Source organism: Pararge aegeria, chromosome 12 (assembly GCF_905163445.1).
Source record: "Pararge aegeria chromosome 12, ilParAegt1.1, whole genome shotgun sequence".
NCBI classification, from domain to species: Eukaryota; Metazoa; Arthropoda; class Insecta; order Lepidoptera; family Nymphalidae; genus Pararge; species Pararge aegeria.
The window spans coordinates 14,809,863-14,836,453 of NC_053191.1; the positions used below are offsets into that span (position 1 = coordinate 14,809,863).

Sequence of the window (26,591 nt, forward strand, 5' to 3'; positions counted from 1 at the left end):
TAAATTCTTGAGTGGGTATTTCTAACATCATATCTGGTTTATTCAAACCATGACCTGCTATTCTGTCAAATGACAGATCATCATCTTGAGTGATACTTGAAATATTTTTAGTATCCGAAATGGCACTAGAAATCCATTACAAGTTAAAATGGCTTTACCGATAAATATTATAAGTTTTTATAAATTACAGCATTGAAGGGTGAGCTTTGTCATGTTAAAAGCTTTCTTGTAAACTCTAGATTTTTTATCCGTTGCATATGACGTTACGAACGATAAGTGCGTTACGAACGCGTATAAACCTCTATTTCTTTTCTGTCATATAAACATTTCAATGCTGTTAAGTTGGCTCTAGACCATAATATATGTCAAAATGGTTGTTTACCTTAGCTTTTTCTATTTTCTCAGGTATTTTTTCCATGTCACGAATAACTTTTTTGACTTTAAAGGGTATCTCTTGTGTTTCAGCACTTGGTGTTTCTGGGTCCTTCTGTACATCTGACTCCGAATGATGAGCGTTAGAGTCCTCGGAATGCTCTGCCGTCATCTGATTGCTGCTTTCTGAAAGTTTAATGTTTTGGTGATCTTACACCATACTAGCCAAATCGAAATTCAAATTCAAATTCAAAATTCATTTATTACAAGGAGGCCCTTTTAAAACGTCAAGTCAGTCTGTTTGTAGTGACTCTACCGCCGGTTCGGAAGGCAGATTCCACTGGGACGAACCGGCCAGAAACTCAGCAGATTGCTCTTTTCCAATTTCATTTTAAAGTTTAACAATCTGTGGGAGCAGAGTGGTTGGAATGTTTTTTAATATATTGTTTAAAGTTAGGTAAAGGTAGATCTAATATTACCTTCGGTATCATGTTATAAAAGCATATACCCATCCCCACAAAGGATATATTAAAGACTAGCTGTTGCCCGCGACTTCGTTTGCGTTTGATTTTGTTTTTTGATGTGGCATTCAATTTAGTTATAGTTCTAAAAAAAATTTAAGTACTCAGTATCGCTAAGCCTTCATATAATGAGGGGTTTGTTGCTGTCCGCTGAGGAGGTCTGTCCTGTATCTCCAACCACATTCATGAGATCTACAGAAAGTTTGGGCAATATTAAATACATATTATAACCTCTATAGTAAAAAAAATAATTATTTAAATCGGTTATAATTTGTCGGAGTTATGGTGTAAAATCGTCAAACACTTTCATCCCCACCACCAAAGGAACTTAGCTCAATGTCGAGATAAAAAGTATCCTATAATACTTCTAACACTTCCAAGAATATGTGTTTCATGAGGATCGGTTAAGTAGTTTTTGCGTGAAAGCGTAACAAACAAATTTACATTGATATTTATAATTATATAATAGGGATGATTTGAAAAACAAATCGAAGGGATGTCAACTAGTATGTAAGAGTTCACAGATCTTTCGAAGGCTCGCCGTCTGATGGTAAAATCTGGAACCATCGTCTGATGGTTCCAGATTTTATATAACTATTTTTAAGAAATTTTTATTAACCACGAAAATCTTAGTTTAATTTTTTTTTCTTTTGCCTAATTTATTTTAAAAAAAAATTATGTTTTATGCAGAAAAAAAAAGTTTACTGATTTAGTTCCATTGGCCCTGTTAACTATCCTCGTTCATGGGGACAGACGGATTTTTATAAAATTATTAAAAATTGTCCTTTTGTCTCTTTTGTATATGAAATGGTGAAACAGGTAAACATACACAAAAAACACATATATCACTTTTCTACATAGATAAGTTAACTAACGTATTTATCACCATCAGCTCACAATAATGGGAAAAAGTGCTTCATTGGTGCCTGTGATTGGCTTTTAGAATTAAGAATAATATTTGACGGTAATTGTTGGTAAGCGTGATAGCCTAGTGGTTAAAACTTCGGACTCGGCTTCACTTTCGACTGGTGGAGTTTGGATCCCAGCATGCACTTTTGAATATTATAAAATATCACTTGTTTCAACGGTGAAGCAGACCGTGAGGGAAACTGCATGCCGGAGAATTCTCCATAATAATGTGAAGGATGTGTGGTGTCCACCAATCTACACAGCTGGGCTAACACGGGCGGGAGATAAAAATTATATCCCCTGACAAGGGATATAATTAACGTGCCCATCTGCTAATTCACTGGAACATGGAATAGGAGAAGTTTACCCTTGTTTATCAATACACATATATTATTTGAATATTATATCCACTTGTGTGCCAGTGCTGTAGGAGAAGATAAATTTATATCCCGGGATTTATATCCCGGGGATATAATTGTATCCTACCCATGCTAGCTGTGCTGGGCCTTCACATAACTGACTGATTGCTATCTTTAACATAAGCAGGATGAGTTATATATTAGTTTTTCAGATAAAAACTTCCAAATATATTAAAACCTTTCCCTCAAACTTTCCTATATATCCATTCAGAGTTTGAGCCAAGCATAATATGGCTACCTAGCCATATACATAATATACTTTTCAAAGCTATTAAAATCCATCACAAGAACTCAAGTTATCTATGTGTGGGACAATAAGGCCTCGCATTGGATACCAAACTTATGTTAGCATGTGAAACCTTTGTATCATTAGTATTTTTTACTTTGTTTGATTTTTGATGAAAATCATTTTCTGAAGGACATCCATCAGAAAAAATGGTTTTAACAAACCTAGACTTAAAAGAAACTCAACTTACCATCATCAGGTTCAAAATCATCTTCGTCTTCTCCATCTCCATATTCTTCATCATCATGCTCTTCATCATCTTCCATCACCCTTGATGACTCAGCTAATAATCCAAGACTATCAGTCATTTCAGGAATATCATCAGATGAATCCTGAACCAGAGACTCAAATGCTAATTGATTTTTCAGACTGTTTGGTTTTGAATTAAATGATCCTGAATCACATTTTGAAGTAGAGGGTTTAGGTTCAACTTTTTCTGATATTTGTGGTGCAATCTTTGTTGTAGATGGTTGTGGATCAGCTATTTTTGATTTTATAGTTTCAATCTGTGATGTAGAGGGTTGTGCTATAATAATATCACTATTGGTGTCACTATTTGATAAAGTCATTGCAGACAGATTTCTAATCTTTGATGTTGAGGGTTGCGGTTCTATTGGCTCTAAAATTTGAGGTTCAATCTTTGATGTTGATGGTTGTGGATCAGGTTTTACTGATAGTAACATAGTCTCAAACTTTGATGTAGATGGCTGTGGCTCAACTATATTGGTTTTGGTTTCAGTCTTCAATGAAGTCTTTGCAGGTATTGGTTCCATGTTTGATATAGATGACTGTAGTTCAGCTATTTCTGATGTTATAGTTTCAATGTTTAATGAAGTCAGTTGTGCTTTAAGTATTTCTTCTATAATGGTTTCAACCATCGGTTTAGATTCTTCTTGTTCAACTATTTCTGATATATTGGATTCAATCTTTGACGTAGAGGGTTGTGGTTTAATTGGTTCTGATAATTCCACTTCTATAGACATGGAATGTTGTTTGTTATCTATTTCCATAGGTTTATCTGCATTTTTAAAATCTGGTTTTTTCAGTATACCTTTTTCTGATATTACGGGTAGATCTTCTGCTGTAGATGTATTGGTTTTAGGGGATTTTAAACGATCTTTTGTATGATTTGTTTTTGTTTTCTTATTATATTCATAAAGTTCCGTAGGAACTGAGTTGACTGCAAATGTACTATTGGTTAATGAATCAGAATCTTTTAACATTGATACATAGTGTTCACACGTAGACTTTAATGCTTGTGGCGTTTCTGATATTTGTGGTTCATATTCAGATGCAGAATTAGGTTCAACATTGATAACAGAGTTGGCTGGTAAAATTAAAGCAGACATATTTACATTATATATACTATTACTTGTCATATCTTGTTGTGATGCTTCAGTAGCATGCATTGATTCAAAACGCTCTACGCTTTCAGTTGACCTATCTCCTGCAAAGCTTAGTTCATCTGTTAATGGATCATGTGCTATATTTTGTATTGCAATTGTATCATCAAAGGTTTCCTCACCAAATATTTCATCATATTCAGTATCACTTTCAGAACCTGGATTAGAATTTGTACCAGTTGAAAATCCAAGAATACATATATTTTTAGTATTAAACTCACTTTCGTTTACATTAAAATCAGTTATTCTCGTTTTAGTTATTGAAACAGATAAAATAATGTTATCTATCTCCTCTGTATGATTGATTATATCCTCTTCCAGTTCTGCCATCTTAATTGCACTTTCAATCTTAGCATTTTGATCAGCTAAAGGTTTGACTAATGTTTCTGCATGTTCTGGTTCATTTTCTGTGTTGTCATCAGATAACTCAATCACTTCTGTGTCATCTAAAATAAATTGACTAGTTATTTCTTTACCTAATTCAGTTTCAAGTGGAATGATCATTTCTTCAATTTCTTTTGCAGCTTGTGTATCTTCTGTATCTTTAATACAAGTTGTTTCGTCAGCCATACCATTCATTTCTTTTGTGATGATATCAGCTGCTATTTCAGCTTCATTGCTTAATGCATTTGTTGTAGTATCTATTTGTACAATTTGGGTTATATCCATGTTTGCATTCTTAGAACCCTCAACCATTTCTTGTGACACATAAGCATTTCCTGCAGGATCTGCTACTATGGCTATATCCATATCAGTTGAACTTCGTACCTTATCCTCTATATGATCAAACTTGCTTTCGTTCATTTCACCTAAATACTCAATATCATTTTCTTCTAAGTCAATAACATCTTCAATGTCAGGTGACATTTTATAACTGCCACTTACTAAATCTTCATCATCTTCATCACTAAACTCAATAAATTCTTGAGTGGGTATTTCTAACATCATATCTGGTTTATTCAAACCATGACCTGCTATTCTGTCAAATGACACATCACCATGTTGGGTGATGCTCGAAATATTTTTGGTATCTGAAATGGCACTAGCTGTTTTATTTTCAATTATAGCAAAATCATCTTTTAGTTCATTATAAGTATTAAAGTTTTCTTCATTTAGTAATCTCTCATTGCTTTTGTGTTTTTCTAACTCTGCTTTATTTTTGACATTATCAATTTGATGATCAATACAGTCTTCATTTTTTTCAGATTCTACATGAATGTCATCTTGATTCTGTAAAGCTACACTTGTGCTATCTTCTAGTATTTTGATTATATTATCTTCTAGTTCCTTTTTATCTTCAGAATCCTCATTCATTTTCTCATCACCATCATCTAAGTCATCATCTTCATATCTTAATTCTAAATCATCATCATCATTGGCCTCTAATAACATTTTTTCATTCCCGTCGTCCCCCTTAGGCATGGTCTCCTCTAAGGTACCCAAAATAGATTTATCATTTTGATAATTACTCTCATTTATTGTTGATTTATTTAACTCACTGTTCAATTCTGATGAACTTTCTTTAGTTTCAGGGCAGGTATTAATCGAATATAAAGTAGATATAGGGGAATTTTTTTCAGGTGAACCAGGAAGCTTTTCTTTCAATCTTAATTGGTCTGTACTGTTTTTTTCATCGTCTTCATTGTTTTCGAGCGAAGCCTTTTGAAAGGAATTCATAATTCTGTTAAAAAAAACAGATTCTAACTAAAATATTAATGAATCTCGTTACTAGAAATAACACACCTGTTGTATGAATATAGTGAAATATAACAGGAGAAAATCGATAAATTTTCTACGGAGAGTTTTTAATACTTATTTTAACTACTAACTTGTTTTGTACATTATTGCACTACCAGAAACACGACTCGGCGTTTTAGTTTTTCAATACAATTAATATTTTGCTTTGACAAAAATTACGTCACGTTGACAGCTCCACTTTGGGGATCGCCACCACAGAGTAATGAATCACCACAGAATACTTTAGACACTACGTATGGAATCAGAAAGCACAGTAAGCTAACTACTGAGAGTTTAAAAAAAAAAAGGTTATTGAAGTATACCCTGTATACCAAAAATCTTTACAGTGCTGATTACCGATAATAGAATTGTAACAAATTTCATAGAACCTTTTCGGTTTCGGTAAGACTTGTTAATTTAAAAAATCATACGTTTTTTTTAGTATGAATCCATTTAATCCACCTACCTACTCATAATATGTAATATTTTATTCACGCTATCAATCCCTCAGAAATTCAGCTGAGTAGATTCACGTAAAATGTCTGAAGAAAAACGTACATTTTACTTACAAATTTAATTCGACCATCATTCTAATTTAAGAAATTAATCAATATTTGTCTTTTTGATCTTATGACAAATACTTTTTGTGAGAAATTTTTTTGATGCAGAGAGTTTTTTTTTTCTGTTTTAAAATGTTTTCGTCAATTCCTTGTACCTATTAATTTATTCTTTGTTCTTTCATATGCCTACATGCCTGAATCAAATAACAGTATTGGCAAATAGGTAGGGAAAATAGGTTTATTATAAGTAGATACGTGGTCTTCGTAGTATGTTCTCAGAAGATAAGCTAATGGCAGAAAATTATGAAACTATAGTCTATGGAGGGTAGAGGTAAGGAGAGTCATCTTATATGGGAGAAAAGTTGAAAAAGTGTCCAGTTGTATGCGCTAAATAACAGTTCAAAAATCCTCCACAATGGCGCTGGTGGATGCACAGGGTATGGTATGAATGTAGCAATCGTAGATGAATTGAAGTATGCCGAGTTAAAAAATTTAATGTCATTATCGACTAAAGTAGTTAATTATTGAGAATTTCAACAACTTACGTTGTACAAAATATTGTGGTAAATATAACCTTACTTCGTTGTATCTCCATACTTCCTTGTTTATTTTTCAAGCCTACTCTAACAATATTTATATTTGGCGCTTCTTTTAAGAGTTACCCTGATGCAAATGTGGCGCCATCCTAATTTAATACATTTTGACGACACTTTTTCATATACACAGATAGATGACTCTCCTTACCTCTACCCTCCATAGGCACATCGGAAAAATTATGGAGGGTAGAGGTAAGGAGAGTCATCTTATATGGGAGAAAAGTTGAAAAAGTGTCCAGTGTATGCGCTAAATAACAGTTCAAAAATCCTCCACAATGGCGCTGGTGGATGCACAGGGTATGGTATGAATGTAGCAATCGTAGATGAATTGAAGTATGCCGAGTTAAAAAATTTAATGTCATTATCGACTAAAGTAGTTAATTATTATTGAGAATTTCAACAACTTACGTTGTACAAAATATTGTGGTAAATATAACCTTACTTCCTTGTATCTCCATACTTCCTTGTTTATTTTTCAAGCCTACTCTAACAATATTTATATTTGGCGCTTCTTTTAAGAGTTACCCTGATGCAAATGTGGCGCCATCCTAATTTAATACATTTTGACGACACTTTTTCATATACACAGATGACTCTCCTTGCCTCTACCCTCCATAGGAAAAATAAAAAAGTAGGAAATTAAAAAAGTAAAAATGTGCTTTCTATGAACAGACAAAAAAAGATGCGTTATATTTTATGAACGCATCTTTTTTTGTCTGTCCATAAAATATAACGCATCTTTTTTTGTCTGTTCATAGAAAGCACATTTTTACTTTTTTAATCTCTTTACTATATTCGATTCTTACCAGTAAAAGATAACCCAATGATATTATTTTCTTATATTGATATTTTTTTCAGGATGATCCAAAAGATAAAAACACCTGTTTTAGTCCAAAGAAAACCTAAACACAAACCTTTTAAAGAAAGTGTTCATCGAAGTATCCAGACTTGGATGTACGGTAATATATGTTTGCCTGGTCTCTTAAAAAATAAATATTTACTGACAGTGACATAATACATATGACACTTGAACGTATCAATTCTCGTTTCCCGTGTATTTTATACTAAAATATTTAGGGAATTCTCATTAAATTTTTTGATTATTTGAAATAAGGTATTTATAAAGTATACATACTGTAGCCGGATTACGTGAACAGTGACACGTTTAAAGGAACAGCGAAACAGTGACAGTAAATATTTTCTACTATTTTGTTTGTTAAGGGTTTTGCTTATTAAAATAAAACTTTATAAAACGCTAACCAATAATCATAGGTGCTTATTGAAGTAGTTGTTAAAATTTTTAATTGGCACCTATTAGCTTAAATATACAACAAACTTGTTGGGTCTAAAATGAACGCTAGCAGTTATTTATCACCACGGTTGATGGTTGGGGCTGCAATAGTAGGACTTGTGGGTGCTGCTGGAGTGTTCATCTACGAACAGGTGTACGCCGAAAAGAGGAGAGCCATGCTGGGTAAGAATTGGTAGAAATTGATTACAGTGATTTATACCTACATAGATATATGAATGAATGAATGAATGAATGAATGAATGAATACACTTTTATTGTACACCAAAGAAACAAAAAGTAGTTACAAAGATATAAATACAAATCAACAGAGTACAATTTGGTGGCCTTATCGCTTAGCGATACATAGCGATTTCTTCCAGGCAACCAATGGCGTAAAAGGAAAAAACATAGAAAAGAGGTAGGTGGTGCAATAAATAAGATTTAAAAATTATACAAATATATAAATATAAATAAAATATATATATATATATATAAATATAACTATAATATATATATATATATATATAAATATAACTGTAATATATATATATATATATATAAATATAACTGTAATATATATATATAAATATATTACATATGAATACAAATAAAATATATAACATAAATATCTATATAAATATATTACATATAACATCCCCAATTTGTATGAAATACATAAATAATTCAAATTACACACTTAAAATGATTTGCTTCAGCGTTGTTTGGCTGAAAGAGACAAATAATGATCCTTTACTAGTTTCTTGAAGGTCCCAATCGATTGTGCCTCACGGATATCTAACGGCAAGGCGTTCCATATTTTAATAGCCTGAACCGTAAATGATCCGTTGAAGAAGGAGGATTTGTGACCAGGCACCTTCAAGACTAACTTCCTCGTAGAACGAAGTTCGTCTGGGAGTATCGAATATATCTAAATATATTCATATAAAAACTTTAGTAAACAGATCTCAGACCTGATCTGATCTGTTGACCAAAGTAAATATGCAAAATTTATGTGATATTGCACATGTTGGTATCAGATGGTGTGAATGAATGTCAACATGCCTACAAGACTCCATAATCTTGACAAAAATATTCACAAATGTATACATAATTAAAATTAGTAATCCAGAAGACAAAACTGAACTGAACCAATTCTCAATGTCAATATCTATTTTATGTATTTAAAATTTTTATTTTTATTTTCATATAATTATTATTAATTTAATGTTCATGAAGATAAACTTTTGTTGAATATTGAGCCTGAGAGAAGAGTGAAAGTTTTATTGCTTATTCTAATTGAAATATGTTACAATCTGTTTAAACTTTATCCTATTCAGGTCTCATAATATACTAACTTCTAGTTGTATGCACTATAAATGCAGCAGAACCATTCTTTCTCTCAATAAAAAAGTATTCTCCAAAATGCAAGCTCTCCCTATAATTTTCATGCAAGGATTGATTCAGCGGCAACACAGTGCATAGGTTAGGTTAGGTTAGCCTAAATTTTGTTAAACCCCAGGGATGCTGGTGCTTTACCAACATAAAAAGTAACCTATGTCCGTTTGTCCGTAAAACCGTCTCCAAGATGAGAGTTTCTTAATTTGCCTGCTAAAGCATAGGGAAAATTAAAATTAAGATTAAGGTAAAAAATTAAGATAATTTTTTATTAACTAGCTGTTGCCCAATTTCTTTGTCTGTGTTTACTATGGTTTTTTACCATTCCTCCATTGGTTTTCCTGGGACAAAAAGAAGGGTATGTTAATCTCCGTCCTTTTAACTAATTCTATGCTAAAAATAAAGTTGATTGGTGAAGGAAAGAAACATACTTTCACATTTCTACTTTCTCACTCACACGCACACACATACATATACACATTATGTTAATTTACCTAAATTTCAGTGTACCTAAATTTATTTTAAAATGCAACTTACATTTTTTACACATATAACAGATATTGCTAAGGAAAAGCGGAGTCTTCTGATACAGGTGTAGTACTACTACAACTAAAAGAAGGTTCCAAACTTGCAATCTTGTTAAAACTGTAAAAAATTGAAAAAATAAACTATTTTGTTTTTTTAAACATTTATAATGTTTGTAAAGATTCAGATTATAAATGTTTATTATTACTGAACTTCATTTTAGTGAGTGAAGTTGCAAGACTGGATAGACAAGTGGCATCCATGAGATCAGAGTTAGAATCCCTGAGAGAGCTGCAAAAAGAAACGTGAGTTTGAATTCATCTATACTTATTCGATGGCCAACTGCCACAGTGAGCAGCAACCCTGCTTTTAGAGCGTTTGATTTTGATAATTGGAAATTGTTTGTGTGATGATCATGAATACTTTTCAGTGTTGGGTGTTCATCTGTATATTATTTATATTTATGTATATTATTCATAAAATTATTCATCAGTTATCTTAGTACCCATAACACAAGCTACGCTTACTTTGGGGCTAGATGGCAATGTGTGTGTTGACATAGTATAACTATAGTATATAGTGGTATGTTTTTATTTATATTTGATAACGAATCTATAAAATAGTAGTCTTGTTATAAAAGATACATAATTTGCATACTTTTATTAAGTTGTGGTTTAACTTTTTGTAAGCGAGCTGCTGAAAAAGTACTACCGCGGACCGTCACGCTTATTTTTGCCGCCAAGGAGCATTGTTGCCCTGCTGTTACCGGTCTGAAGGTTATGGTTGCCAGTGAAATTACAATCGTATGAAGACTTAACATTTACACCTTAGGTTGATGAACACACTGTGGCACGTTGTAGGATATGTTTCTTGCATGCCCTATGAAACGTTGGTATGTTTAAATTGGCGACGTTCTTTCACTTACCATCAGATGGGCCATTTGGTCCGTCAATTATTACTATAAAAAGTATATATGCTATTATTTTGGGCATATAACAGCATTTTTGGGTAATATCCGCTCAATTAAGATGCAGCAATCATAATAATATTAACTTTTATGATATTCAGTTTTGTGATCTTCCCTATGTGATCTTCTTTCAGTGTTGACCCACATGTCAGACTGTGTTCTTTACAAGTTTAAGTGTATTAATATATAAACTTAGTGAGTAATATTCAAAAACATTGCTGATTTAGTTAAATAAGTAGTTAGTATAAATTTTAATATAAATAGTCCGTAGCGTACCGTCACAGTATTTTTAGAACGGTATAAAAGAGCGTTTTCGATTTGTTAATAGAAACATGCGTCGCGCAAGACAGAAGCCTCGCATCAGAAGGGAGATACCGGTTGCAGCAGCGCCCTCCGGAGATGCAACTGACTCCGAGTACTTTACTGACTGCCAGTCATTAGTAGGTAAGAATATAGTCGGTTGCTGAGTGCTGCTAATAAAAGGTTGAAACAACTTAAACTATTAATAATCTATATTGTTTTTCTCAGAAAAATAAAATAAAATATATCTGTATTCTAGACAATATTTCTTGCTGAATAAAATTTTCTTAGTTGTACGCTTTACACGATCTAGTAAAACTTTCTCGATAGTACAAATGTCAAAGTTACCTCTAACGAAAATATGAAGTACGAGTACATTTTTATTTGTTGTTTATTAAAATTTTGAGATAATATTGTTAATACATTGGCTGCAACTAGCAGTTTTCTTTAGAAATTATCAACAAATATTTTTAAACAAATATTCTCTTAAACATTTCTGACGATCTCCCTGGCGCGGGCGCATCGATTCCCGGCAGATGCTATTTGGGAATTTGTAATTTCTGAATTTTCTCTGGTCTGCTGGAAGGCTTCGGTCAGGCTAGTTGCCACCCTACCGGCAGCAACATTCGGCTATGCGATTTAGGGTTCCGGTACGACGTCGCGAAGAAACCGATTGTATGGTTATGGTTTATATATAACTGGCAAACACCCCAACAGGATAGCCCGCTACCATCTTGTACGGCATCATCACTTATCATCAGCTGAGACGGCAATCAACGGCTAAATTGTAGTAAAATAAAAAAAAAAACATGTTATTTTCTGGTTACTTTTTAACTCGGTTGTATAATTATTTTTTAAATCGGTTGAATATTTTAACCAGTTATATAAAAGTGTTTCTTTTCAAGTTACTGAACTGCCAGTTTCGGTTAGTTTAATCTTGTTGCCAATAGTAACGAAGATATCCTATTTTAGGTACAGATATTGAAATGGACAGTGAAGAATTCTACGACGTGCCTTCCGACGAAGAAGATACGTTACGGGAGTCGTTAGTCAATGGGCACGCAGCTTTACCACCGGATCAGGTAAAAACATGCAAATTGTTAAGCCAGCTACAAAGTATTATTTTATGTATACTAATAATAGTTGTTTTTTTTCTACCAGTGTGATTTAAAAATTTCCTTGCATTCGTTAACCCAATTCGAAAAGCTATAGGCTACATGTGTATAATTCTTTTTAATTTTCATCCTTAAATAGGGTTCTAAAGTCTGTTACTTTTCAAGCTATATCGATGAAAATTTGTATTTAGGGAGACAATAATTTTTACGATAGTAACACACATTTATGGGATTTATAAAAATTCCACCCCAGCACGGCGGCAGGATACAATTATATCCTCGGGGAAAGGATATAAATGTATCTTCTGCCACAGCTTTATCAACTCTCAGAGCATTGGTACACAAGTGGAAATAATATCCAAATAATATATGTGTAATAATAAACGGGGTTCAACTTCTCCTATTCCATATTCCCGTACTTTAGCAGGTGGACACGTTATTTATATCCCTTGTCAAGGGAAATCATTTTTGACTCCTGCCCTTGCCGAGCCCTGCTGAGGGCTAACAGAATGACAAACAACCTAATACCTATCAATTTACCTAGGACCTCATTATATGTAGTCGTCCGTTGTAACAACTGGGTTATTGAGGCATTTTTCAGATGTCAGCTCAATGGCTAAAGCGTCAATGGATATGCAAATCGTACAGAAACTTGGAAGTGATTTTATGCTTGTACTGACGCTCCAAAGTTTCCTTCCTTCCTTCGGATGAGAATTTCTTTTCTTTCTTTTTATTAAGTACATAGTATAAATATATAATCTGTTTTTTAATGTAAATCTGTTTAAATCAAATTTTCCTAATTGATTTTCGACCAACTTCCTATTGAGACTTGATGATTCAACCATAGATGAGAATCATATGCTATTTCTTTTTTTTACATAATTATGTTCGTTGGTTTTTTATTTTTTTATCTTTCCTTTGTTGGGTTGCCTGGCACGGATCACTTTTTAGCGACAAGCCCGCCCAATGTACCTGATTGTTGTATTTAGTATTTTTTGTTTGTTTGTTTGAATACTTTATTTCACACACACATTTTATACAAAGTACACACACATAATACAGAAGAAACAGAATAGAAAATGGAGCGTGCAAAGGCGATCTCTGCCAGACAACCTTTGACGTTAGAAAAGACGAAGGAACGATTAGGATTATATTTTTTTATTTATAATTCATTCATTCTGTTAGATGTACAATACTAAAATACACTTTGTATTTTCATTTCATTATGTTCGCTTAAGCAATCAGTTTTGAAACGGTATGATAAGTGTCATAGTTCTCTTTCAGAACTCGTCAAAAAGCGATGAATCGAAGAAGGACAGCACCACGTAGCTGTAGATGACGTCATATACAGGTGCGTATCATTATAATAGCCGGAGATCAACAACAGACCGAAATAACCGATATTTCGGCTTTGTACCGGATTTGTTGTAGATGATTAAGCATTTAAGTATGCTTTAACAAACCCATCTTTAACAGGCGCATCATGCGCGTTTAAAAAATGTTCAGCAAAATTACGCCTGATCATTGCTCGTTTCCCAACACTCAAAGTGTAAGCTCGGATATGAGCGGTTAATAAACTCAGTCAACTCTCACAACGTAATCTGAGCGATACGTTGTGAGAGCGTTGACTGAGTTTAACACCTAGTTATCTGCTTGGTAAATTACCTTTATAATATAATTAATTCTCAAAACTAATCGTTGAGTCAATAGTTTGCGAAGGGCATAACTCTGCTGTTTTAAAATAATATTTCATTAGACATTTTCTTTGTTGACTAGAAGAATTTCCCAAACATTACTACTTCGCAGATCACATATTTTTCGATTTTGTATATTTCTAAAATTCTATTGTGTTTTTGACAAATGTTAAAGTGCTACTCAGAAAGATATAAAAAAAAAATTTTTTTTGCTTAACTTTAAGCAAAAGCTAGCAAGCTATCGTTAGCCCACATTAACATCTCTTGGATCCCAATTTAAGACAACTTAACTAACCACTTCGCTATAGAGAATAGACTATATATTTATTAAAATACCCTTTTATTTGCAGGTATATAACGTGAGGCACTATGGGTTTGTCTATGGATTATCTAGCCGGGTCTGGGTAGATGTAGCATTTAGGATCAGTTAACAACGGTCTTGTTTGTATTAACTTATATAGACTTTGTACTTTTAAAATGGGTGCGGACTAAGGGTGCGTTTATTGTGCTGCGCGTCGAAAGCGCTGCATCCTTGCTTATATTCACAACATTAAATGCTGCTTGGCTGCAGCGCTGCATTTACTGCTATGTGAATTCATTTAACTTTTACGGAATATTACAAAACGAATATGAGGCTAATATCATCGCATCCTTGAGGCAAAAGGTACATTTTATGCAACTGCAACGCAATCGTTTCAAAAATCCCCTTAGTTACTTTTGTCCTTCAGTAAGCTATCGTACTTCGTCTTGGTTCGTACATTATGGAACATGAGGATTTTTAGCTATTCAAACGGTTGCAGTGCAGTCCGATGAACATATTGAACATGTAAACTTTAGGCGGATTGCGTATGCAATAATTGAAATCGTAGTGATGCCTCCCTAATTTCATATTTCAGAAATATGTAATACTAGCTTCAACGGTGAAGAAAAACATTGTTAGGAAACCTGCATGCCTGAGAGTTCTACATAATGTACTGAAAGGTGTGTGGAGTCCACCAATCCGCACTGGAGCGGTGGACGACCTTAACCTGTGGGTTGATGTGATGATGATGATCATATTTCCGGCCCAATACTAACATCCTTTCAGAATGAAAAGGTACTAGGCTGGAGCTAATCGTGCGTGCGTGTAAAGTTTGTCAAAAGGACTGGCAGACTCTACACGCATTTGAGAACATTTTGGGAACATCCCAGGTACCCACACGATGTTTTCTTTCACTGTGAAATCAAGTGATGGTAGTATCACTTGATTTCACAGTGACCAGTACAAGCTAGTCTTGTGAGGATTGGGATGTAGACTTCACACGCCTTTGAGAACATTCTGGAGAATTGCGAGGTGTCTTAAACGATGTTTTTTTTGCTCCGTTAAAGCTATAAATGGAATAGTCAGCCAATAACAAAGCATCCTACGACAATCGATCAATAGATCATATATCGACATGGTTCTTTATGTCCAGCATATCTATGATTGAAATCTTTGGTTTACGAAACTAACGGCCTATCCTTCTGTTAAGTGTCGGGTAAGCTTTCCTCAGTAAGCTTTTCTCACGTTTTGTCCTTGTCACTTGATATAAAGTAAAAAAGGAGACATAACATGCGTTTAGGCTATCTAACACTTGTCAGGAGTTGGTCGAACAGGGCCCTAAACTAAAAGCAGCCATTTTGGAAATCCCTTATTAATTATTGTTTTTCTATGCATTCAAATAAATATGAAAGGTGCAATTTTTTTTAACAGTTCAAATTTATTTGTATGCTGCTAAAAAATGTACTTTTCTACTGTTCCATTTAAAAAGACGGCATTAATTTCTCAGCATTTTGGTACCATATCGCCAAGGTGTTTTCGAATATCGAAACCTAATAATGTCAAAGTAACTTTTTGTAAAGTGGAAAGTCAAAAACGATACTACGAGGTCCGTGCTAGTTATAGCGTACGCCTAGAGGTTACAAATATTCCGTTACATTGGTAAATATTTATTTTACATTGATAAATTAAATACTAAACATTTTAAATAGTTAGAATGCTCAGCTCTATATTAATAAAAACAATATAATTATAATTACTTAGTTTTTGTGCCAATATATAATGGAAACATATTTATCCTAAATGTTATACTTGAATCGAATTAATAAATAACTAAAATGCATAATTTTCTTACTTGACGTAATTGTAAATAATATAACATCTATTTACATTCTTATTATATTTGTGTCTCGAAAAATACCAAAGCATTTTTATTATATAATTTTAATTGAATTATATTGAGTATATTTTCAAGTCAATAAGACTATATATTGATTGTCTAACATGTAATATTTCAGTTCTATAATTCAGTAATGTTATCCTAATCCAGTTTTATTTACAAATCTGGGCCCCTTAGTTTAAGGTTTGCACGCTCGCAAAGGTGGAGTCGCTGGTGGTTGCGTTAAATCTGTTATATGTATATATCATTCCAAGTTTAATATATTGTGATCAAGGTATTTAAATACTGTAGAAGATATACAAAATGACGTTTTTACCCTACAACGGTATGTATTAATGTAACTCCTATTGATTATTAAACTAAAAACGTAACAATGAAAAAAAAAGAGTGTGTGTACTTATGTACACGCGTTAGAAATTATACTTCTTTGGCGTATGAAAAAAAAACTAAAATGCAGTCGTGATTAACGATAAATATTAAAATTAATCAAAAAGATTTTATTTAAATAAAACATGTTTTACTCACGTAATAATATTTATTTATTCACACTGTTTGTACTGTTACGAAAGACGTTTCTAAATATAAAAATACTAGAATTTACAACTATATTTATCGATTCAGAATTCAGGTGTCGGTGTGCGCGCGCATCGTAAAAATTCACTCTCATCATTTTTCTCCATCGCGCCAAAAGAAGTATAACTTCAAAAGATAATTAAAAAGCGACCATGTAATAAATTTATTAGTCACATCGTCTGGAATGAAAATTACTTAGGTATGTCAGTGCAAATGTAAAAATTAGCTCTTTTAATATTAATTTAAATCGTATATGAAATGTACTAACTACATTTTTACAAGATAATGCCGTCCTTTAAAAATGTGTCGTAAAAATTATTTTCTAATACATGACATATGTTTGTTTATGATTTACTTATAATGTGCTCAAGTACATACATTATTATAATGTTATTTAATTGGTATTTGGAAGGTAGGTGATGTTATTAAGTTGGTTATATACGTACACAAAATGTCTACACTGACAGATCTACAATAATATCTAAAAATATCTAAAATGTGTGTGTATGGGGGTCCCCAAAATCCAATTTCTATTACAAATAGGCTCGAGGTTACATCAACGATAGAAAATTATTACACATTCGAAATTGAAGGCTTTACAACATTCAAAGCATAAAATAAACCACTTCCAGATTTCGGGCAATATGTGTTATTGATGATTAAAAAAATATGATGAAATGTATAAGTAGAATAGGAGAAGTTTTCTAAGTTCTGAGGTTTTAAGGCCTTACGGGAACATACACCGTAAAAATTAAAGTCGTATAGAAACTCGGATGGCCACAAAAAATAGCCCTGAGTCTCATGTGATTTTAATAATGAAGTTTAAGAAGCCAATAGAAGTTTAACTACTATACTATTTTCCTTCATTACAGTTAAGTTGCAAAAATTATAACACAATTTAAGACCCGTTAGTTAAGATGATGTGTACGAATACAACCGAATATATAATAAACAAGAACAGCACCAATATAAAATATTATAATCATAACAGATATAAGTTAACATTTAAGTCGCCACTTGTGTATGTATAATTTATTCAGTATATGGGACGGATAGGCATTAACAGTGTAGAACTTAAATTTTAAATATATACAATTGAATATACTATAATATTGATAATCTCGAATCAAAAATTGCCTTGATATGTAATCATAGAATTATAGTGTAGAATTTTGTATGACATGTACATTGTAAAATGAATTGAATATTCAAATTAATAATTACGATATCGGATGAATAGTAAATTTAAATGTAATGTCAATTTAGATTCTTGATAAAAAATGACATCCTTACCATTTTTTTTTGGATTTTTAACTTAAAATGTTTGATTTAATGAAAAATATGTATCTTTTGTATCACTAGGTATTAGATTATGTGGGAATATTATGCTGGGACATTTATATATTGGTTAATATTTGTTAAATACACGTTTTTCTTTCATCTTTGCTGTAGTTTTTAATATAAAACCACTTTATTACTTGCACTTATTTAATGAAATAAAAAATAGTATGAATATTAATTTCTATGATAGTAGCAGTCGAAACCAGACTTAGATAAACCAATTTACCCCCCATAAGGTTTACCTGCAAGACAAGTATGGACAGGAGATCCTCCTCAGGACAGGAAAAGACAAAATTTTTATCTCCTCCCATAGTTTTATCCGAGCTTATGACGTTTTATTTATATTGTACCTAATTATTATGTGTAATATCAAAGGAGAAAACTTCTCTATTTTCCTTTAGATGCGCTTTGGTAGGTGAACCAGAAAATGATACCCCTTGTCAGTGGAAACATTTTTGGTACCTGCCTATAATAACAGTACTGAGGGCATGCCATCGAAAAAAGCAGTATTAAAATATCAGCTTATATAACATACCTTGGTGTCCTAAGGTTTATAATTCTGAAACGAGACATCAACCCTATCCTACTATTATATATGCGAAAGTTTGCAAAGATGGATTAACACAAAAATTACTGAACCAATTTGACTGAAATTTAGAAGAGAGATAGATTAGGCCCTTGATTAAATGCAGACTACTTTTTATGCTGAAATGTATGGTACCCAAGCAGCGGACAACTAGTACCAAATAATACTGTTGCGAATCCAAAAAGCCTCTAGCCTATGGGAACACAGACAACAACTCAGTTACAGCAATATAAAGTAATGGCGCACATCACTGCGCCAGATAGGTCTTGTACCAAGACCTATATTTTGTTGTTGTTTAAAATGACTTTATATCCACTTGCATACACAATACACTTAAAGTTGCATACTTTTTTAAATTACTCTGCTTGCATGTTGAAGTCTCATAAATAGGGCGAGCTATATATATTTTTTTTTTAATTTATTGTTCAAAATAAAAGTAACAAATATTTTTCCAACATAATTATCCATCCCCTTAGAAACTATGCGTTTATGGTGGGATGGCAGGTTCGAAAGTTTATGTCTTAAAAAAAAAAAAGAAAAAATTTATTCAACTACTTAATCTTAATGTAAAAATATTGAGACAATCTTAATCAAACTGGCATTTTTGAACTATTAGCTAAAAAATGTCTATTACAATTTCTTAAAAATATATGTTTTTTTCCATTTACACATTGCAAAGCAGGTGGGAGATCTTCAAATATTTTGGGTAATATGTATTTATAATTCCTTCTTCCGTACACATTATGTGTTTTCGGTAGAATAAACTTTTTATAACTAGGCAGTTTCCGAAAATTACCATCTCGCCCTTTACTTCTAAGATGTTGTATATTACCAAATTCTTCCTTAAGTACAGCTAACGTAACTTTGCTCTGCACTGGCAATAATTTACAATATGTGAATAATTCATGGCATTCCTTTGAATATTTTAGTTTGATTTTTTTAGGTACTATGGTTTTTAACATTTTTAGTTGTAAGTTGTATATTCGGGTAATATATGCATAACTATAAACTATACATAAGGGTATACTACCATAACTACTCAGACCGTATCCAATTATTGAGTCTGCTAGTGCCAAGTACAGTAATCTCAGCGTCTTGTAAGGAAGTTTATATTTGAGTATGTATAACCTACTTAATATAGCTCTCAGCCTTTCGCAAATATAGTTTATATGGGGTTGCCGATTAAAACGAAAGTCAATTTTGAGACCAATATACATATGCTCCTCAACCATATCTATATAGGTACAAATGCAATTTCACAAAGAGTAGTTTAAGTCTGAAGACTACCTAGGGACTACACAAGCAGATGTAGGGTATTTTTAAAATTAAAATAACGTTATTGATTATAGACTTTTATTAATCACTAACATTTAAAATACATAAAAACCTCTAGATTATAATAAAAATAGAGCACATAAAAGTGTATTTATAAAAATTGAACTTATAACCAATTAAACACAATTTTTTTCTTAATAAATACAATAAATTGAATACATAAACAAATACAGTAGCTAAAAAGACAACCATAGATTCTTGATGTGAAGTGTGAACTTAAATAGGCATGATGACAGTAATAAAGAATCGCTAAAATATTTATATTCTAATTGATATTAGTATTTATTTTCAACTGCGAACTCTAGCAATCCGCCATGACATTTGAAACGCTGAATTTAAAGTTATGACGTCACCTCTATATAAACATAATTTTGTACCACTTGAACTTCAAAAATCTCTATTTGGGATTTCATCGAGTATTTTGGGATTTCAAATTATCAATTTCTCAGTGGCGTGCACTGGGTTTCCTGCCAGGGTATGCATACAGCTGGAAAATTGCATAAAATGGCATAAATTCTTATCGTATATGAGTTATATATCAATTTTAGGGCAGGCAGTGCTTTTGTGAATGTATGAATGGCACGCCACTGCAGTTGCTAAGTTTTTTGATATCAATCAATAATCTTTAACTAAGGAACATGGACTTACTAAAGCTCTTATTTGAATATGAGGTCATTAATTTCTGCAAAAATTAAATATTTTTGGATATCCCTACTAATATTATAAATGTGAATGTAAGTTTGTTTGTTAACATATTCTTGGAAGTATTAGAAGTAATATAGGATACTTTTTATCCCGACATTAAGCTCGGTTCCTTTAGGAGAGGGGATAAATTTGTTTGACGATTTTACACCATAACTCCGACAAATTATAACCGATTTCAATAATTATTTTTGTACTATAGAGGTTATAATATGTGTTTAATTTTGCCCAAACTTTGTTAGATCTGATGAATGTGGTTGGAGATAGAGGACAGAACTCCTCAGCGGACAGCAGCAAACCCCTCATTTAAGACTTAGCGATACTGAATAATATATTTTTTTTTAGAACTACAACTAAATTGAATGCCACATCAAAAAACAAAATCAAACGCAGACGAAGTCGCGGGCCATAGCTAGTATCATAATATACTTACGAATATCTTAGTGCAGTTATTATGCCCATGCCTATTATTATCTATGGCGGTATTTTTGACTAGGAATTAAAGTAGACCGTATTTTTTATTAATTAATAATAAGTTAGCTACCTAAATGATTGCTTATAGCAATAGAAAATCACCATAATGTATTTAATATTTCAGGCGGCAGCGGTGGGAACTAAGATACAGGATATTACCACTGACTAAAAGAAACATAGGCTAGTAAAGCTTTTGCGAACAAGCGTTAAGTCAACATAGTGCTAGTACGGAATTCATACAGCTACCTGGTCATGATGCTGTGATCATTAAACATCGATGCCTTTTTATTCACTTGCTATTTTTTCTTTTAATCTGTGATTATACTTTAAACTAACTAGTCTAAAATCCATAGAGTATAATTAATCGAATACCGTGATTCGCAAACATTGGTTAGGCCTTTATGAAGTAGACATATGCATAATATTTCCCCTTTTACGAAATCAAATTTTGTAAATACTTAAACTCCTTTATCAATAGGTACCATTTAAGATAACACACTTTTAAGTAACTAAACCTGTACCTAAATGAAAGGCTAACTATTTACAACCGTGACTTGAAGTGTTCATTCCAAATAGTTTAGGTTACGAAGTTTTACAGTAGAAAATGAAGTTATCTCAAGGTAAGGTTTTTGAGTTAGTACAGTTTTGATGTAGGGGTTGCGACTGAGGGTTGTGATATATTACACCAATCTTAACTGTAGATAAGAAGACTTTAACATTACTTGTCATCTAATGTTAACAATATTTTTGTTACTATTTTAGTGTAAAATTTATTTTGAAATTGTTAAGATAATAAAACACTTACATAAAGAAAAAATATATCTTTTTATTGAGTTTGTTTTTATTTGTATAAAATAAACTCACTTGCTTTTTTATATTTTCGAAACATACTTGACCATAAAAGCAAGTAGATTGTTAACATTATATGACAAGTGAGATATTCATTATCTCACTTGTCATATAGTGTACAAGTTTTAGGGGTGCTAGCTTTTTTGTGCAAAAAGTGCCTAAGATCGTCTATGCGTAACGTTTCACTGATTCTGCCAGTTGTCCTATACAAAGTGTAGAAAATTAGAACAATGTTTTCTTAAAAAAATTATCTTTCAACTGACAGGTACAGTTAGCGCAGGTTACAAAATCACTGTACACAATTATCATACGAGAGTATATTCCTATTTTTAACGATTTAGGTAGTCATAGGTTGCCCAACTCAGAAAACAGACCTACTTTATATTTGTCACATACATAAAATTAAAAAAATATATCACTGAGCTTAGTAATAAATAGATTTAAGCATTAAATGTTAAAATACTAACAGTGTGAGTGAATAATTGCAAGGTCACGCTCGCAACACGTCACCCGTAACCCGCGTAACGCGAGACATGATGAATCACGTGAGAATTCAATTAAATTATTCTATTTGCACAGTGTCACGACAGAATGGCTAGCATGGGCAGGATACATTTTTCTCACCGGGGATAAGACAAAATTTGATCTTATCCCACACTTTTATCAACTCTCCGAACGTTCTCTCCTTGATACTCTTCTTTGGCAGATTGACGCGTTAGTTTTATCCTTATCAGGGTATAAAATTCGGGATATTTTTGTCTACTACCTAAGCTAGCCGAGCTGATGTACTCAGTGTTTTTGTGGGCATTATAAAACAAATATGTAAAAAACATATGTTCAGCATATTTATGTCTAAGACCTGGGCATAGGCCTCCTACCTTATAGAAGATTGCAGAGCCCATTCTCATGTAGTTCAATAATTATATTTTATTTTTAAATGACTTAACACGCGTTGCGTGTTGTGTTGTCTGGTACGATTTTGCCTATGTGTTTCCGACATTATGATTAAAATTAATTTGTACTGTAAATTGCTATAAAAATAGACACTATTTATACAATATGGAAATCTTGTTCAATATATTAAAAAATGAGAACTAATAAGTACTACAAACGCCAAAGCGGGTTTATCAGTTTGTACATCGAATTAGACTATATTAGTTGACTATGTATAGATATAATACTTAGTTAAGATAGGCTAGTTACTTATGGGCAGTTTCGTAAGATTTAACAAATTAATTTGTCTACTTTGTGCTTCCTTATACATATATAGGTTCAGCTAATATTTAATAAAGCAAATTGCTAATATCTAATATTAGCAATTTCAAGACACCTGAGTTATTTTGAGGTTTTTAGGCGACCTTTTTAACTTTGGCTTCGATATACAAAGTGTAAATGAAAACCGAAATAATCCTCCACAGGCTTCAGAGGTACATTATGTACTGTGTCAGAGACTTACCTGTGAAACCGAAAACCTAATTGTTTTTGAGTAAACCACTAATAAAGTTGGTACTGAAAGAAATCAGATACAGCCCTAACTTCACACACGTAATTAAAATCATGTGACTCCTGTCACTTAGTAGGTAGGCGTCGCGTAGCGTAGTTACTATGCTCGTGAATTCGTTTGTATGAAAAAATTAATAGCTTATAGAAAAGTCCTATTATAGTATAAAGGACTACGTAAACGATAAAAAAGCTTGGGTGTAAATTATTGCTCTAACCAGGTTGCTCTTCTAATAATTTAAAATTACATTGTGAGATGGCGATAACAAAAAAAAAAAAAAAAAAACACCCGGCTAAGTTTGTTGTGGGCTTCTTCTTAGACCGGGACGCGTTTGGAACCCTCGTAGCTTTAGTTTTAAGTTTACGAATGTGGTTATCGCCATCATCTCACTACCGTGTAATTCTTATGTACGCATCAAAAGTGCCACCTGTGGGCCTACTTGAATAAAGATATTTTTGACTTTGACTTTGACTTTAATATGCTTCTTTGATTTCATATTTTTACAAGGCGATTCCTTATGAAATATACTTATGCATCCTTCAAGATTAGGTCGTATTTCGGTTACACATTGCATAGTTAGCTATTATAAGGGAATCAATAATGTATCAATAATAATCGATTTTAAGAAAGAACTAGCATTACAAATTACGTTTATTAGTTTCCATAAGTTTGAAAACCATTGTACTGAACTGGAAACTATCCATTTGATAATACAGTGTAAACTCTTTATAACGTTATCCTTTATAACGATAAACTCCCTATAACGTTGGAGTGAGCCCAAGTTGGTTGGTTTGCGTTAAAACTCACATATTGAAACACTCTTTATAGCGATACGCCATTCTCTATTACGAAGAAATGTGTTCATATTTGTAGACAGTAAATATTTATTATCGGTATTATTGTTTATGTTATGTTATCAGGTAACAAAAGACTTTGAAGCTCCGAAACATCCGAGGTCGGTCTAGCTTTTGTTATCCTTAATTGCCTTGTACACGTGCAGTATGACGCATTGTTTTCTCAGAAGTGATGGTCTTCGACCAAGCATACTGGGTACCTATCGTATTATCAGTCGTAAACCTACTTTGAAACTGTTAACATGGCCAGTAAACGGAAAGCGATTAGTGTTGACGAAAAAATTCGTCAGACGAAATTATCAGACTATATGTGTAAACAATAATTTATATGTATAAGCATTTATTATCTAAGACATACATACAATTAAAAATTCTTGTATTAAAAATTCTTATTAATTTGGTTTTTTTTTGTTCACTCCATATAACGATAACTCTCTATAACGACAAAAAATGCTCAGTCCCTCGAGTTTCGTTATAAAGAGTTTACACTGTAAATATAAGCGTAGCTGTTGCTGTGGTTGCCATTGCGTAATTCTTACAAACAATTATTAATTGATGGACCAAGCAGGTAAGCGGAAAACCCACGTCTGTAATCAGGGCAACACATTCTGCAAAGTTTTGCCCTGTGTCCATCAATCTGAGGGTAGGTGGTTAACCCACATGTGCCTGTATTTACATCCGCAATTAAAACCACGCCCTTCAGACCGGAGCGCAACATTGCGTCAATGTTGTTTAGCGGCAGAAATAAACATGGTGGTATTACTTGCCCTGACGCAGTGGCGTGCATAGAGGGTATGCACAGGGTATGCAGATGTTATAAAATGAAGAATATCTCCAGTACGAGTTAAAAAAAAACTTAAGGATAGCCATTGTAAGAGTTATAAAACGCATACCCTTAACTATTTATAACTCTTATTGGAGATTTTGTTAGTTTTATATCATCTGCATACCCTATATGCACGCCACTGCCCGGTCGAGCTCTGTCACAAAAACCTCTACTATTACTAGAACTACAACTATGCATTGTTATTTCTCCCAATCAATTCCAATTGTACTGCTCTTTTAATTGGCTATACGCTACTACTTTAATAGTTTTTAATACAGAAGGTAGAATCTTCTGTATAAGGCTTTGGTTACCCCAACCAATAACATAAAAATGACAGTTGTAATTCCCTTGCAGGGTGCAAGGGAAAATCATTTTAATAATATTCAACTGTACACAATCCGAAAAAAACTTTGTTATATGTTATTGGTTTGAGAAACCAATGCCTTAAACAGAATACTCTAGCTTCTGTATTAAAAACTAATAAACTAGTCAGGTACTTTTATGACATAGTAAACGGAATCAATAGTAATATCTCCAATCAATCCAATAGCATCACACTAAACGCTCACTCTTGAGTTTCACTTGAAAAGTTTATTACTTGACTTCTAAACACCTAATATAATATGAATAAGGTGGTACGACGATTGGCTTTTTATTGGTATCACATTACAATGGACCACATGTTATAGGCCTATAAACTCATCATAGCGGTGTTTATGTTTATTGAAATAACAGTTAAACCACAGAGTAGGGATAGCCGTACGACGAAAAGTCTTCTGGCTTCAGTAATAAGGAACCCATATAGCATTTTATATTTATATAAATATATGTAGGTGGTAGAGCCACTACAGACTGACTTGACGTTTCAAAAGTGCTTATAAGCTAGGCCTACTGGAAATACATGAATTTTGAATTTTTGTCTAGATGGTGTTGGCATCTACCTAGAGATCAAATTCTCCGAGCTACTTTATCTCTTCTTTATATGTTGTTAAATCTTTCAATAATGGAAATAATTTAATACAGCACGTCATGGCGCCGAGGTGACAAACAACAGCATCCGCCATTTTGACTTTTGTCTCAACATTCCCGCAATCAAAAGACGAGTAAGATATTACTGGCACAGTGTCGCTCGTAAGCGCTTTGTTTAAAAAAAAAGAGGGTATGTACACGCGTTAGAAATTATACTTCTTTGGCGTATGGAATAAAAATAACTAAAATGCAGTAGTGATTAACGATAAATATTAAAATTAATCAAAAATATT

General features: G+C 32.7%; 2 protein-coding genes across 3 annotated transcripts; one reads left to right on the forward strand and one right to left on the reverse strand.

The window, feature by feature from the left end:
- Positions 1 to 337: 337 nt before the first annotated feature.
- On the reverse strand, positions 338 to 5,817 carry LOC120627946 (clumping factor B-like). Its single transcript, XM_039896075.1, has 3 exons — positions 5,740 to 5,817; positions 2,698 to 5,591; positions 338 to 558 (listed from the first exon to the last, which is right to left on the reverse strand). The coding sequence occupies exons 2-3, from the start codon at positions 5,585 to 5,587 to the stop codon at positions 338 to 340; spliced, it is 3,111 nt and encodes a 1,036-aa protein (XP_039752009.1). The 5' UTR covers positions 5,588 to 5,591; positions 5,740 to 5,817.
- A 2,018-nt stretch (positions 5,818 to 7,835) lies between these two features.
- Positions 7,836 to 16,108, forward strand: LOC120628354. Of its 2 annotated transcripts, none has more exons than XM_039896678.1 (6): positions 7,836 to 8,277; positions 10,238 to 10,319; positions 11,310 to 11,425; positions 12,254 to 12,363; positions 13,670 to 13,747; positions 14,441 to 16,108. In XM_039896678.1, exons 1-5 carry the CDS (start codon positions 8,154 to 8,156, stop codon positions 13,733 to 13,735), a joined length of 498 nt encoding a protein of 165 aa, XP_039752612.1. In that variant the 5' UTR covers positions 7,836 to 8,153; the 3' UTR covers positions 13,736 to 13,747; positions 14,441 to 16,108. The 2 variants fall into 2 exon arrangements, with proteins under 2 accessions (XP_039752612.1, XP_039752614.1); XM_039896680.1 differs by having other exon boundaries at positions 13,681 to 13,747.
- The last annotated feature ends 10,483 nt before the right edge of the window (positions 16,109 to 26,591 follow it).